Source organism: Delphinapterus leucas, chromosome 10 (genome assembly GCF_059928025.1).
Source record: "Delphinapterus leucas isolate spDelLeu-1000000601 "Yukka" chromosome 10, BTC_Dleu_Yukka2, whole genome shotgun sequence".
NCBI lineage: Eukaryota > Metazoa > Chordata > Mammalia > Artiodactyla > Monodontidae > Delphinapterus > Delphinapterus leucas.
Genome location: NC_143138.1, coordinates 53,401,133 through 53,417,614, shown reverse-complemented (window position 1 = coordinate 53,417,614; position 16,482 = coordinate 53,401,133). Strand labels below are relative to the sequence as shown.

Here is a 16,482-nt window from a genome sequence, read left to right as displayed (position 1 = left end):
GGGACTGAATCAAACTTACAAGCTTTAGCACAGCAAAAAAAAAAAAAAAAAGACAACCTACAGAATGGGAGAAAATATTTGCAAATGATGCAATCATCAAGGGCTTAATCTCCAAAATATACAACAGCTCATACACTTAACAACAAAAAAAAACAAACAACCTAATCAAAAAATAGACAGTAGACCTTAACAGACATTTCTCCAAAGAAGACATACAGATGGCTAGCAGGCACATGAAAAGATGCTCAACATCACAAATTATTAGAGAAATGAAAATCAAAACTACAATGAGGTACCACCTCACACCAGTCAGAATGGCCATCATTAAAAAGTCTACAAATAACAAATGGTGTTATTTGTAGATAATGGTGGAGAGGGTCTGGAGAAAGGGAACCCTCTTACACTGTCTGTGGGAATGTAAGTTGGGGCAGCCACTATGGAAAACAGTACGGAGGTTCCTCAGAAAACTAAAAATCAAATTACCATATGATCCAGCAATCCTACTCCTGGGCATACCCACAGAAAACTATAATTCAAAAAGGCACATGCACCCCTATATTCATAGCAGCATTATTCACAATAGCCAAGACATGGAAACAACCTAAATGTCCATCAACAGATGAATGGCTAAAGAAAACATGGTACATATAGACAATGGACTACTACTCAGCCATAAAAAAGAATGAAATAATGCCATTTGCAGCAACATAGATGTAACTAGAGATTATCATACTAAGTGAAGTAAGTCAGAAAAACAAATACCATATGATATCACTTATATGTGGAATCTAAAATGTGGCACAAATGAACCTATCTATAAAACAGAAACAGACTCACAGACATAGAGATCAGACTTGTGGTTGCCAAGGGGGATGGGGAGAGGGAGAGGGATGGACTGGAAATGTGGGGTTGGTAGATGCAAACTATTACACTTAGAATGGATAAACAACAAGGTCCTACTGTATAGCACGGGGAACTATATCCAATCTCCTGGGATAAACCATAACAGAAAAGAATATTTTAAAAAAAGAAAAGAATATTAAAAAAAATATATATATACATACATATATGTGTATGTATAACTGAGTTACCTTGCTGTACAGCAGAGATTGGCACATTGTAAATCAACTATACTTCAATTAAAAAAAAGAAAGAAAGAAATTATGGCTGAAAACTTCCCAAACCTAAAGAAGGAAACAGATATCCAGAAAGCACAGAGGGTCCCAAACAAGATGAACCCAAACAGACCCACACCAATACATATAATTAAAATGGCAAAAGTTAAACAGAGGATTCTAAAGATAGCAAGAGAAAAATAAAGAGTCATTTACAAAGGAACCCCCATAAGGCTATCAGTTGATTTCTAGCAGAAACATTGCAGGCCAGAAGGGAATGGCATGATATATTCAAAATCCTGAAAGGGAAAAACCTGCAACCTAGGATACTCTACTGACCAAGCTTATCACTTAGAATAGAAGGAGAGATACAGAATTTCCCAGACAAGCAAAAACTGAAAGAATTCACAATACTAAGCCTACTCTAAAAGAAATATGATAAAGGATCTTCTCTAAATAGAGAAGCAAGAAAGCTATACAAAAGAGAAAATCACAATAGAAAAGGCAAATATACAAAAAGATTGAAGATCACTTAAATAGATTAGTACATAGATTAAAAAACAATCAAAAAATTTTGTAGAAGCAATTATAAATACAATAAATAGTAAAAGAATAAGCATGAAGATGTAAAATAGGACATCGAAATCACAAAATGTGGGGAAGGGGAGTATAAAAATGTAAATCTTGGGAATTCCCTGGCGGTCCAGTTGTTAGGACTCCACACTTCCAAGCCAGGGCGCACAGGTTCGATCCCTGGTCCAGGAACTAAGATCCCGCATGCTGCATGGCGCAGCCAAAAAAATTAAATTAAAATTAAAAAGTAAATCTTTTAGAATGTGTTTGAACTTGTATGACTATTAGTTTAAAGCAAGTAGATATAGTTATGGGTCAGCATACTTGAACTCCAGGGTAAACACAAATCAAAAATATACAGGAGATTCGAAAAAAAACAAAAAGAAAGGAACTCAAGCATGCTACAAAAGAAGAACATAAAACCACAAAAGAAATGAACAAAGAAGAACTACAAAAACTGGAAAACAGGAATTAAAATGGCAATAAATACATACCTATTAATAATTACTTTAAATGTCAATGGGCTAAATGCTCCAATCAAAAGACATACAGTGGCAGATTGGATAAAATGTAAGAACCTACAATACGCTGCCTACAAGAGACTCACTTCAGGGCAAAAGACACACACAGAGTGAAAGTGAGGGGATGGAAAAAGATATTTCATACAAATGGAAACGACAAGAAAGTGGGGGTAGCATACTCATTTCAAACAAAATAGACTTTAAAACAAAGGCCATAAAGAAAGACAAAGAAGGACATTATATAATGATAAAGGGTTCAATACAAGAAGATATTACACTCTTTAACATAAATGTACCCAACACAGGAGCACCTAAATACATAAAATACTAACTGACATAAGGGGAGAAATGGACAATAATACAATAATAGTAGGGGACTTTAACACCCCGGACATCAATGGACAGACCATCCAGACAGAAAATCAGTAAGGAAACAGAGGTCCTAAATGACACAACAGAACAGTAGAACTTAATTGATATCTACAGGATACTACACACACACACCCCCAAAGGAATACACATTCTTTTCAAGTGTGCATGGAATATTCTCTAGGACAGATTACATACTAGGTCACCAATAAAAGCCTCAACAAATTTAAGAAGATAGAAATTATTTCAAGCATCTTTTCTGAACACAACCAGAAACTAGAAATCAACCACTGAAAGAAAAAATAAATGAACAAATACATGGAGATTAAATGACATGCTACTAAAAAAAGTGGGTCAACAATAAGATAAAGAAATCAGAAAATACCTTGAGACAAAAGAAAATGAAAGCACAACCTACAAAATCTATGCAACACAGCAAAAGCAGTTCTAAGAGGGAAGTTCATAGTGATATAGGCCTTCCTCAAGAAACAAAAAAATCTCATATAAGCAAACTAAACTACCACCTAAAAGAATTTTTAAAAGAACAGACAAAAACCCAAAGCCAGGAGAAGGAAGGAAATAACAAAGATCAGAGAGGAAATAAATACAATACAGATTTTTTAAGAAATAGAAAAGATCAGGGACTTCCCTGGTGGTCCAGTGGTTAAGGCTCCACACTCCCAATGCAGGGGGCCTGGGTCTGATCCCTGGATGGGGAACTAGATCCCACACGCATGCCGCAACTAAGAGTCCGCATGCCGCAGCTAGGAGTCCGCATGCCACAACTAAGACCCAGCACAGCCAAAATAAATATAAATATTTTTAAAAAGAGTTCTCATCACAAGGGAAAAAAATTTTTTAAGAAATAGAAAAGATCAATAAAACCAAGAGCTAGATTTTTGAGAAGATTTTTTAAAAATCAATAAAACTCTAGCCAGTCACCAAGAAGAAAAAGAGTGGACCCAAATAAACAAAATAAGAAATGAAAGAGGAGAAATAACAACTGATACCACATAAATATAAAAAATCATAAGAGAATACTATGAACAGTTAGATGCCAACAAATTCAACAACCTAGAAGAAATGGACAAGTTTCTTAAAATATAAAACCTGTCAAGACTGAGTCAAGAGACAGATAATTTGAACAGACCAATCACTAGAAATGAAATAGAACCTGTAATTTAAAACAACAACAAAAAAACCTCCCTGTAAACTAAAGGCCAGGACTGGATGGCTTCACTGGGGAACTCTACCAAACATACAAAGAACTTATGCTGATCCTTCTCAAACTCTTCCAAAAGACAGAAGAGAACACTCCCAAAGTCATTCTATGCAGTCACCATCACCCTGATACTAAAACCAGACAAAGACACTACGCAAGAAAATTACAGGCCAGTATCTTTGATGAATATAGATGCAAAAATCCTCAACAAGATATTAGCGAACCAAATCCAACAACACATAAAAAGGATTATATACCATGATCAAGTTGGATTCATTCCAGAGTTACAAGGATGGTTCAACATATGCAAATCAATTAACGTGATACACCACATCAACAAAAGACAAAAGCCACATGATCATCTCAAAAGATGCAGAAAGAGCATTTGGCAAAATTCAGCATCGTTCATGATAAAACACTCTTACCAAAGTGGGTATACGGGGAACATATCTCAACAAAATAAAGACCATTTAGGACAAACCCACAGCCAACATAATACTTAATGGTGAAAAGCTGAAAGACTTCTTGCTAAATTCAGGAACAAGACAAGGATGCCCACTCTCACTTCTACTCAACATAGTATTGGAAGTCCTAGCCACAGCAATGAGACAAGAAACAAAAGGTATCCAAATTGGAGTGGAAGAAGTAAAACCGTCACTATTTGCAGATGACATGATGCTCTATGTAGAGAAGCTTAAAGTCGCCACATAAAAACTATTAGAACTAATAAATGAATTCAGCAAGGTAGCAGGATACAAGATAAATATACAGAAATCTGCTGCATTTCTTTACACTAACAATGAAATACCAAAAAGAGAAAGTAAACTAAAAAAATTCCATTTAAAATTGCATCAAAAAAAAAAAAACCTAGGAATAAACTTGGCCAAGAAGGTGAAAAACCTGTACGCTGAAAACTATAAAACATTAATAAAGGAAACTGAAGATAATTCAAAGAAATGGAAAGATATCCCATGCTCTTGGATTGGAAGAATTAATACTGTTAAAATGGCCATACTACCCAAAGCAATCTACAGATTTAATGCAATCCCTATCAAAATACCCATGACATTTTTCACAGAGCTAGAATAATCCTAAAAATTATATGGAACCACAAAAGACCCAGAATTGCCAAAGCAATCCTGAGGAAAAAGAACAATGCTGGAAGCAGAAGCATAACCCTTCCAGACTTCAGGCTATAGTACAGAGATACAGCAATCAAAACAGTGTGGTACTGGCACAAAAACAGACATAGAGATCACTGGAACAGAATAGAGAGCCCAGAAGTAAGCCCATATACCCACAGTCAATTAATCTACGACAAAGGAGGCAAGCATATACAATGGGGAAAAGACACTCTCTTCAGCAAGTGGTGTTGGGAAGCTGGACAGCTGCATGTAAATCAGTGAAGTTAGAACACTCCCTCACACCATGCATAAAAATAAACTCAAAATGGCTTAAAGACTTAAATATAAGACATGACACCATAAAATTCCTAGAAAAGAGCATAGGCAAGACATTCTCTGACATAAACTGTAGCAATACTTTCTCAGATAATTTTCCCAAAGCAAAAGAAGTAAAAGCAGGGCTTCCCTGGTGGCGCAGTGGTTGAGAGTCTGCCTGCTGATACAGGGGACACGGGTTTGTGCCCCAGTCCAGGAAGATCCCACATGCCGCAGAGCGGCTAGGCCCGTGAGCCATGGCTGCTGAGCCTACGCGTCCGCAGCCTGTGCTCCGCAACGGGAGAGGCCACAACAGTTAGAGGCCCGCGTACCACCCAAAAAAAAAAAAAGTAAAAGCAAAAATAAACAAATAGGGCCTAATCAAACTTATAAGCTTTTGCATAGCAAAGGAAACCATGAACAAAACGAAAAAACCACCTATGGAATGGGTGAAAATTCGCAAACGATGTGACCAACAAGGGATTAATTTCCAAAATATACAAACAGCTCATACAATTCAATATTTAAAACAAAAACAAGGCTTCCCTGGTGGCACAGTGGTTGAGAGTCCGCCTGCTGATGCAGGGGACACGGGTTCGTGCCCTGATCCGAGAAGATCCCATATGCCGCGGAGCGGCTGGGCCCGTGAGCCATGGCCGCTGAGCCTGCGCGTCCGGAGCCTGTTGCTCCACAACGGGAGAGGCCACAACAGTGAGAGGCCCATGTACCACAAAAAAAAAACAACAAATAAAACAAACAAACATTACAATCAAAAAATTCGCAAAAAAAATATGCATTTCTCCAAAGAAGACATATACATGGCCAAAAACCACATGGAAAGATGCTCACATCACTAATTATCAAAGAAATGCAAATCAAAACCTCAACGAGGTATCACCTCACAGTGGTCAGAATGGCCATAATAAAAAAGTCTACGAACAAGGAATGCTGGAGAGGGTATGGAGAAAAGGGAACCCTCCTACACTGTTGGTGGGAATGTAAATTGGTACAACCACTATGAAGAACAGTATAGAGGTTCCTTAAAAAACTAAAAATTGAGCTACCATATGGCCCAGTAATCCCACTCCTGGGCATATATCTAGAGAAAACCATAATTAGAAAAGATACATGGACCCCAATGTTCATGGCAGCACTATTTACAATAGCCAAGAAATGGAAGCAACGTAAATGTCCATCAACAGAGGAATGGATAAAGAAGATGTAGTACATATATACAATGACATATTACTCAGCCATAAAAATGAATGAAATAAGCCATTTGCAGCAACATGAATGGAGCTAGAGATTATCATACTAAGTGAAGTAAGACAGACAAAGACAAGTATCACATGGTATCACTCATATGTGGAATCTAACAAAAAAATGATACATGAACTTATTTACAAAACAGAAACAGACTCACAGATTTCAAAAACAAAGTTATGGTTACCAAAGGGGAAATGTGGAGAGGAGGGATAAATTAGAAGCTTGGGATTAACGTACACACACTACTATATATAAAATAGATAACCAACAAGGACCTACTATATAGCACAGGGAACTCTACTCATTATTCTGTAATAACCTATATGGGTAAAGAATCTGAAAAAGAATGAATATATGTATAACTCAATCACTTTGCTGTACACCTGAAACTAACACTATATTTAAACCAAATATACGCCAATAAAAATTTTTTTTAAAAGGCATTGAGGGCTTCCCTGGTGGCACAGTGGTTAAGAATCTGCTTGCCAATGCAGGGGACACGGATCCCACATGCCGCAGAGCAACTAAGCCTGTGCACCACAACTACTGAGCCTGCGAGCCACAACTACTGAAGCATGTGCTCCTAGAGCCCGTGCTCCACAACAAGAGAAGCCACTACAATGAGAAGCCCGTGCACCGCAACGAAGAGTAGCCCCCGCTTGCCGGGGCTCTCTGAATCATGATTCTGTGATTATGCTTATCATTATTTCTCACAGTAATCTGGCCTCACATATTAAAAATTTATATAGATATTAACATAGATTTCGGCTCTAAAATTTATGGTAAACCAATAACATTCTTAGCTTTACAGGATAGTTTTGTTATAGTTTCACTTTATAGGATAGTTTTTTCCTCATCTTGGCTCTATTCCAAGTGCCAAGATGAGAATGTGTTTCTTTGATATTCCTCACTGACAATCCATATCTTCACATTTATTTTAGTTTCTTTAATGGAACCACTATTAGATTTATGTTCTCTATTACAAGTCGTCTTAGGACCTATTCGGTATATTTAAGCTTCCTGTTAAAGCAGAATCAATCTGTTCCACTGGTTTACAAAGCTTTTGAAGTATCAGAAAATTCTGATGACCTGAATTGATTTTTAAAAAAAAACCTGTGTTGCATAACACAGAGGGAATGTTTTGATCCTTAAAAGATATTGATATTATGAATTGATTTTCTTAGCAATGGTGCAGATGTTTCAATTACAAATTCTACTGTCTGAAATCACTGTACACTGCACATTCTTACTGGAGGTCTGTGACTGATTATACTGTGGTATGCTTAAGTCTCCAAGAGGCAGTCCGCTCCAAGATTCTAGGGGCAGTGCGTGTCCTAATTTAGCCAACCTCAAGCAATACAAGAGGCCACAAGGATAAAGACATAAAGGTATTATGTCCTGTCTCCAGAAAAGCTCAAAGCACATGTCCTTAACAGTGGAGTGATAACATTTCCAATAAATAATGGCTATCCAATAAGAGGTGGGCAAGCATTTGGTTGCATAGGGTATATCCAACTATTATAAACTATTATAAAATGAATGTGATAATCACAACCCATGATGGTTAAGCAAAATCCCAGGTTATGCTAAGGAATTTTTTGAAAGAATTATTTTGTTAATTAGTATAATTTATACAAGAAGGTAGCCACGATTATGAGAAGGAACCTAGGAAGATGGGAAAGTGAAGAAAGGAAGAGAGGTGAACTAATATCATAATATGATTATGTGCCAGGTACTACATATGTGTTATTTCATGTGATACCCAGGACATTCTCATGAAAGAGCTATAACTGCCTTCTCTTTGCAGAAGACAGAACTGACAACAAAGTGTTTGTCCCAAGGTCACATCCCTGACAACACTGGAGCTCGGTTTCTAGGTCAGGCCTGTTGGCTCCAAAATCATGATATTCTCACTACTCTATGCAAATTACCATAGAAAGATTTTAACAGAAGAAAAGCAAATAATATGCTTGGTTTATTTTTGCTGATGAAAATGTCAGCTACAGGCTGCCACAACAGAGTGAGTCACGGTGGACTGACTTACTTCAAGGAGGAATCTCCAACGCCAATGCAACCTCGCAAGCTGAGCTTCCTCAGGAATCCACCGCATCGCTTTGAGATGTTTTCCACCACTCGACCCTTCAGTGGAGAAAGTTGGAAAAAATCTTGTTTCATGCTGCTTATCTAACAGCAAAATAACCTGAAATTTAGGAACTGAATATGTATTTCCAGGTGTAATAGAAGGTATTTTGGAACATTCCTCCAACATCCCACTTCTGCTCCTAGTGTATAAAGGGGCTGCAAGCACTGAAAAAATGTTTTCAATGAAAACATTAAGTATTTTTTTTAAATCACACACTATTTTTTGAAAGCCTTGACTCTGGAGTTAGGCCTTCCCTAGCCAGGGCTCATGGCTACTCCATCAATTACAAGGCTTTCTGAGGTCAAGCTTTTGGGGAACACTGCTGTGCTGGGAACACAGAGATCTAAAACAATGTTGCTCAAAAAAAGAAATTCTATTTTAGCTAAACATTACCACTCTAAAAATTTGAAGATGTATCATAAAATCTACTCCTCATTCTTCTTAGCAATCCCCTATTTAAACACATTTGCTTTAAAAATGGGAACTTTGGCTGGTACTGGCAGATACATTAGGGGAGGAAAAAAAGAAAATGAACATTGATTAAGCACTTCTACTTTTTCAGGCATGATTTTAACACTTTCTTGTACCTGCTATGGCTCATTTAATATTCACAACAACCACATGGACTACTGCTCCACACTGAAATAAGGAAGAGTCTATGTATGGAATACAGGAAATCCCTTAGGATATCTCTTAGTATTAATATGCCCTCTGATTAAAGTCAATGGAAAACTAAAAGCCAATCCAAGGAGACTACTCATGGCTTCAGGAATGATGGTTTGGGTCACTCTACCAGGTAAGGAACCACGACCAGCTGAGGTGCTTGCTGAAGACAAAGAGAATACAGAATGGGAAGCAGAAGGTAGTTATAAATACCAACTCTGACCACATGACCAGTTACAGAAATTAGGACTATAATTGTCATAAGTATTTTCTCCCTATTTTATTATGAATGCATGTGTGTGTGGTACAAATATGTATTTTTTCCCTCTCTTATCCCCGTATCATGTGACACAACGTGTACTGACTTTATATCATAAGTGTTTAAGTACTGTCAATTCTACATCAAAGTATTTAAGGCACAGAATATCAAGAAGAGTGAAATTGACTCTAGGACTTTACCTCCTCTTCTGAGGAAGGGCTGAGTGTCTTTCGGGTTGTACGCTGGATAGCTGTATCATATTAGGTGGCATTATGACCTCTGTTATCGTCTTTATTTGGAAATTAAGTATGGTTAAAGGACATGCCTATGGGTGCCAAGTTGACAAAGGGTGAACTTATGATTTATTTTATGTGTCAACTTGACTGCGACACAGGGTGCCCAGACATTTGGCCAAACATTATTCTGGCTGTGTCTGTAAGGGTTTCTGGATGAGATTAGCACTTGAATCAGTAAACTGAGTAAAGCAGACTGCCCTCCCTAGTGTGGATGGGCCTCATCCAATCAACTGAAGACATGAATAGAACAAAAAAGGCTGATTAAGAGAGAACTCCTGCCTGACTGCTGACATTGATCTTTTCTGGCCCATGGACTTGGACTGAAACATCAACTCCTCTTGGATATTGAATCTGCCAGCTTTCAGACTGAAATTTACACCACTGGCTCTGCTGGTTCACAGGCCTTCTGACTCAGACTGGAGCTACATATCAGCTCTCCCGGGCCTCCAGCTTGCTGACTGCAGATCTTGGGACCTCTCAGCCTCCATAATCACATGACCCAATTCCTTATAATAAATCTCTATGTCTATATTAATATACACTTTTTTAAACATCTTTACTGGAGTATAATTGCTTTACAACGTTGTATTAGTTTCTGCTGCATAACAAAGTGAATCAGCTATACATACATATATATATCCCCATATCCCCTCCCCCTTGCGTCTCCCTCCTACCCTCCCTATCCCACCCCTCTAGGTGGACACAAAGCACCGAGCTGATTTCCCTGTGCTGTGCGGCTGCTTCCCACTAGCTATCTATTTTACATTTGGTAGTGTATATATGTCAATGTCACTCTCTCACTTTGTTCCAGGTTACCCTTCCCCCTCCCTGTGTCCTCAAGTCCATTCTCTACATCTGTGTCTTTATTCTTGTCCTGCCCTTAGGTTCTTCAGAATCTTTTTTTTTTTTTTTTTTTAGATTCCATATATACGTGTTAGCATTTGTTTTTCTCTTTCTGACATACTTCACTTTGTACGACAGTCTTTAGGTCCATCCACCTCACTACAAATAACTCAGTTTCGTTTCTTTTTATGGCTGAGTAATATTCCATTGTATGTATGTGCCACATCTTCTTCATCCATTCATCTGTCAATGGACACTTAGGTTGCTTCCATGTCCTGGCTACTGTAAATAGTACACACGTATCTTACTGGTTCTGTTTTTCTGGAGAATCCTGACTAATACAGATTGGATCCATTATCTTCATTTTTCACATAAAGAAATTAAATGGTTAAATTGCCAAGGTTACACTTTAGTGAGTAGTAGAATTGGGGTTTATAACAGGTTTAACTGACTCTAAAAGCTGTATGTTCTGCACAATTACCACCTCCACAAGGGAGAAAACATTGAAAAGGCCATTTTGTTTCATTTTTAATACTTATTATCCTCACTTTATAAAAGAGCAATCTTGACACTGAACTCTAAGCACTAAGAATTCACTAGGACACATCAAACTACAGTATCACAGAAGCAGGGCTCACACATATTATATCTGGCTAATAATTAAGTTGAAAATCCAAACTCTGATATTGCTGGCGACTTTATCTATGCTTTCTTGAGTCTTATCTAAGTTAATAATTAGTTTTTGGGGCTTCCCTGGTGGCGCAGTGGTTGAGAGTCCGCCTGCCAATGCAGGGGACATGGGTTCGTGCCCCGGTCCGGGAAGGTCCCACATGCTGCGGAGCGGCTGGGCCCATGAGCCATGGCCGCTGAGCCTGCGCGTCCGGAGCCTGTGCTCCACAACGGGAGAGGCCACAACAGTGAGAGGCCCACATACCAAAAAAAATAAATAAATAAAAAATAAATATTAGTTTTTGAACCAACACTCCAGACACCTGTAAAATAAATTTCTGTCAGTGGGAGGAAAAACATTATGACTTGGAAATCCAAGATAAATATTTAAGTACTAAATAAAACAGCAAAAACAATTCCACACCAATGTCTACAAATAGAGCACACCATCTATATTCTCCATTTCAAGTTAGTCACGTTTATACAAACTTCCTATTCTTCCTTTTTTGGAGTAAAAGTTTTTGTACTGTACTGGAATAAAAAAATTACATTCAGAATTTTCTGTTCCACTGTTTCCAACTAAGAGAAAAAAATGAGTAAATCCTTTTCAAATGCAAATGACACTGTGTAACATCTATTAGATATGTTGTAGGTATGCATTTTAGAAAGAAGGGCTTTACAGAAAAATAAGGCCTAATGGAGAGACCCTTGGACTTATGAGTTTTAGATAACATACTACTTGGTTATTTCTCATTTTTGGCCTCACAGAATCTTTAATGACCATGGGGACTAACCACAAAATGTTCAACTTTTAAAGGCATGGAAAATGCCTAAACATCAGGGAAACCTGATGTTTACTTAGGAGAGAGTGATGCTCAAGGAGAGGCCCAATGCACATTAGTCACCTGCATGTGCTAGTCTGCCTTTTCTTTGAAATTCAAGTCATGAAACCCACTGTTCAAGGTACCTACTCTCTCTTCTTACTAGGTGAGGGACCTCAGGTAAGTTACTCAAACTTTTTGTGCCTCAGTTTCTTCAACATGGTGTTTTTGAGAGGATTAAATTAATTAATATACAAAAAGTGCTCAGAAGAGTGCCTGGCACACAGTAAATACTCTTAGTCCTGATCCTTGGCACCTTTTCTCTTCTCTCAACAGATCCATAAATCACCACTTTCGTCCCAAAGAAATGAATTTGAGACCATGAGTTTATCCATGGGATGCTTCCCAGTATAAGCATCCAGAGGGTCCTGTTAGTGTCTATGGGAGGCCCCACACTTGGTTCAGAATCAACCTGGATTCAAAGTGGTAGCCCAAAGGGGGAACTAAATAGTATTAGACTATATTTTTCACATGTAGTTCTCTACGTAACTGGTAAACCATAAACTGGTCTGTCATTGGTAGAAGTACTCAAGTACTTCTGCAATGTGTTTATATAGCTGTAGTCAGCAGTCAGCTAAAATTGTGAAATCAAATAATGCACAAGGTAATGACATTTACTTAAAATAGTATTTTTTTTTTTTTTTTGACCGCACTGCACTGCGCGGCTTGCAGGATCTTAGCTCCCCGACCAGGGATCAAACCAGCATGGAGTCTTAACCACTGGACCACCAGGGAAGTCCTGAAATAGTATTTTTTAATATCTTGAATTTAAAAGTTTTTTATGTGCATTCCAAAAAGTTGTAGTTTGGAAAAATCATCAAAGAAAACTGAGGAGACAATTAAAAAACCACAGAAAAAAAATTTTTTACAAAACTTTTTAAAACAATGACTCTTTGGCCAGAAGAAATGACCACAATTTTTGGAATTTAATGTTCTCCTCAACATCACTAAGTAACACAATGAACCATGAACTACAGATTATCAGTTTGAAGGGGAATTACACGTCAGCATGTTTGGGAAGGGCACTGTTAATCGTGTAGTCTGGAAAGAGCATTAAAGAATTCCTGATTTATGGACCAGGGTCCAAGCCAGGAGCTACAGCTTATCTTTCCAGGGAGTGAGAAGCCCTGAGGCCCCTGCCAGCTTCCAAGCTCAGAGCACAGCAACCTGAGCAGTGGGAAATGCTGTGCTCAGCCCCACCTCCTGTAGGGGATTCTGCTCCACTGGTTTGAGATGGGACCAGAGCCTGGCAAGCAGCAAGTAACCTAGAGAAGGAGGTGAAGGGCCTCCACCACTGGCCATCAGTTCTTGTAGGTAACACCAGCTTAAGTGAGTCACAGGAAATTGTTTGGGCCCATCTCACTGTTAAACACATTCATTTCCTTATCCATTAAAAAAGATACAAAGAATTTACTTCAATAAAAACAAGTGATAAACATGCTATGTGAGTAACTGAATTAAAATACAATTCCAGGGCTTCCCTGGTGGCGCAGTGGTTGAGAGTCCGCCTGCCGATGCAGGGGACGCGGGTTCGTGCCCCGGTCCGGGAAGATCCCCCAGGCCGCGGAGCAGCTGGGCCCGTGAGCCATGGCGGCTGAGCCTGTGCGTCCGGAGCCTGTGCTCCGCAATGGGAGAGGCCACAACAGTGAGAGACCCGCGTACCGCAAAAAAAAAAAAAAAATACAATTGTAACTGAGTTGGCTAAACTAGAAATCAATAAGGTTTTACTAACATTGGGTAGATAATGAACTTCAACATCCCCAGACCCTTAAAACAGCACTCCCAACAATTACTATGTACAATGCTCTTTATTACTTCCCTGTTTCTTTTTGGTTATAAATTGGTATTTAATATTAAAGTTGTTTTAAAATAAACTTTTCTCATTTGACCTGGTTTACCACTCTTAAATGAGGATATTTACATATTTCCAGATAAATACACCAGAATCCTGGAATTATAAAGGCTCTAAGGATTATTTCACTTTCATTTTATAAATAATAAAACTGAGGCACTAAGAGAGTAAATGTCTTAAGTGGCTGAGCTGGAGTTATATCTCATAATTCCAGCCTCATTCCCGAGTCCCTGCTTCTGCCATTTCTCCATTCCTGATGCTGAATTAGAATTCTCAATGGAGTTTTCAGATCAATAAATATTTGTCAAGAGTCTCCTAAGATAAGCATTGAACCAGGTGTTAATGATACAGGTGTGAGGCTTTGAAAAGCTGAGTGGTAAAACTTAGATTATAAACATGATCAAGGGGGAAAAGTAGAAGTCTGTTACTGATAAAAGTTAAAAAGTAAAATGCAAACAGAATTTTGGTCTTGAAGTATGCAAATATCTTCCAGGTTTTTTTCCTCTCTATTCCACCTTGGCACCTTCATATTAAATCTAAATGCAGCAAAATAAAAAGGCAGGAAAGAGTGAGCAGTTTACTTATCTTTTAAAAAAGTCTTTTGTCTAAAACAAGGTTAACTTACCTCTACATCTGTTTGAAAGTTAAAAAGGTCTATTCTTTGCCAGTTGCTTCCATCCAGGGCTAAGATATTCCAAGCCTGGGAGGTTGGGAGAGATTAGGGTGAAAAAGATATATTTATTGCGACTGTTAAAGAAAGTCTTGATTCAACCTTTATATTTCCAAATGTTTATTCATGATAGACATTAAGCTGATAATCAAATGTGGAATTATGATAACATTGTGTTATGTTACATATAAAAGATGACATTTTAATTTTTAACTTGAACTCATCCTCATTCTAATAAAACTTATATTTCTTCATTACAAATTTGGTTAATACTCTACCTTGGAAATCTGTGCACATCGGCACAAAGTTACTATATCCAAGAAGGAAAATATTCTAGGAAGAAAGGGGGAAAAAAGCACAAAAATGAGATGGTGTTAACATTTTAGAATATTTATAACTTGAAAGATAAAATCTAATGAGCCATTTGGATATTCATAACTTTTTCAAGATTCCTCAATTCGTAATACACAAGTGCACTATAATTGTTCATCACTACTATGACATATTAAATGTTTGCACATTCCAAAGCTGTTTTAGACACACTACACAAATCCCCTTAACCCAGAATTCATTAAACTTTTATTTCCCTTGTTCTAAGTCATGGACATGGAACAGTAGATCACAACCTGTTCTATTCAAAGACCAATCTCTCGGGACTTCCCTGCTGGCGCAGTGCTTAAGACTCTGAGCTCCCAATGCAGAGGGCCTGGGTTCAATCCCTGGTCAGGGAAGTAGATCCTACATGCATGCCGCAACTAAAAGTTCACATGCTACAACTAAGGAGCTGGTGAGCCGCAACTAAGGAGCCCAACTGCCACAACTAAGGAGCCCGCTGGCCGCAACTAAGACCCCGTGCAACCAAATAAATAAATAAATAGATGAACACAACATCAATCAGTGAGCTGTAGGAGACAACTTTAAAAAAAAGAAAAAAAAAGACCAATCTCTCACCTCCCAGGCATTGAGCCTAGTGAGGGCTAAATCATTCTAATTCCTATGCAAACCCCACTTTTGGTGGTAGATGCATGAAACAGGCTCAGGTGCCTGAGCCTCAAATAACATGGCCAAGAAAAGCTCAACAATAAAACCCATTCACCTTTTATCTATCTGCTCACAGGGCAGAAAGATGGAGCTCATTTCCTGAGCAAAAGCCAAGAAGTTACAGAAGATGGGGAAAAAGCAAAGCAGAGAGAAGCAAACAAAAGCTTAGTTGACACCAGCAGTCCCCCAGTGGAAGCAGTAGCTGTCAGCATGGCAGGGTCAGAGGGAGGTTCTGACATTCTGGCAGTGGAGATGAGCTGCTGATGTAGCACAGTGGCAAATAGCTGTGTGTGCCTCAGCGCTCCGCAGTCACAGCTGAAAACAAAGAGCAGCTTTCCTGAGAGACAAAGAGTGGATGGGGACGAGGTCAGGGACAACAATAGGGTCTCAATCCCCATAGTACCGGAAGGTAAATATGAGAGTCTGTGCCTGTGTGTGTGGAAGGTGAAACGGCAAACAGCCACCTAAAAAGTTCTCCAAAATTCTCCAAAGGTAACAATCAGCAGTGCATGGAAAATCCATGGGCTTGGAGAAGATAGTAGATCCATAAAACACCAGAGCACTGCACCCTACAATAAAGCACCCACAGGCAGCACCATGGGGCCAGTGACAGCGTAGATACTGTTGTACAATATAGGCTCCAATCATTTTCTAGAGAAA

General features: G+C 38.5%; 1 protein-coding gene across 1 annotated transcript in view; it reads right to left on the bottom strand.

The window, feature by feature from the left end:
- FBXL2 (F-box and leucine rich repeat protein 2) overlaps nucleotides 1–15,155 on the bottom strand; it is a gene marked incomplete at its 5' end in the record, with an annotated part of 49,300 nt that extends 34,145 nt beyond the window's left edge. Inside the window, 3 exons of the mRNA XM_022553938.3 lie at nucleotides 8,550–8,644; nucleotides 14,737–14,811; nucleotides 15,060–15,155. Of these exons, the coding sequence (XP_022409646.2) occupies nucleotides 8,550–8,644; nucleotides 14,737–14,811; nucleotides 15,060–15,155 (266 nt within the window). The remainder of the gene's footprint in view (nucleotides 1–8,549; nucleotides 8,645–14,736; nucleotides 14,812–15,059) is intronic.
- Nucleotides 15,156–16,482: the final 1,327 nt, after the last annotated feature.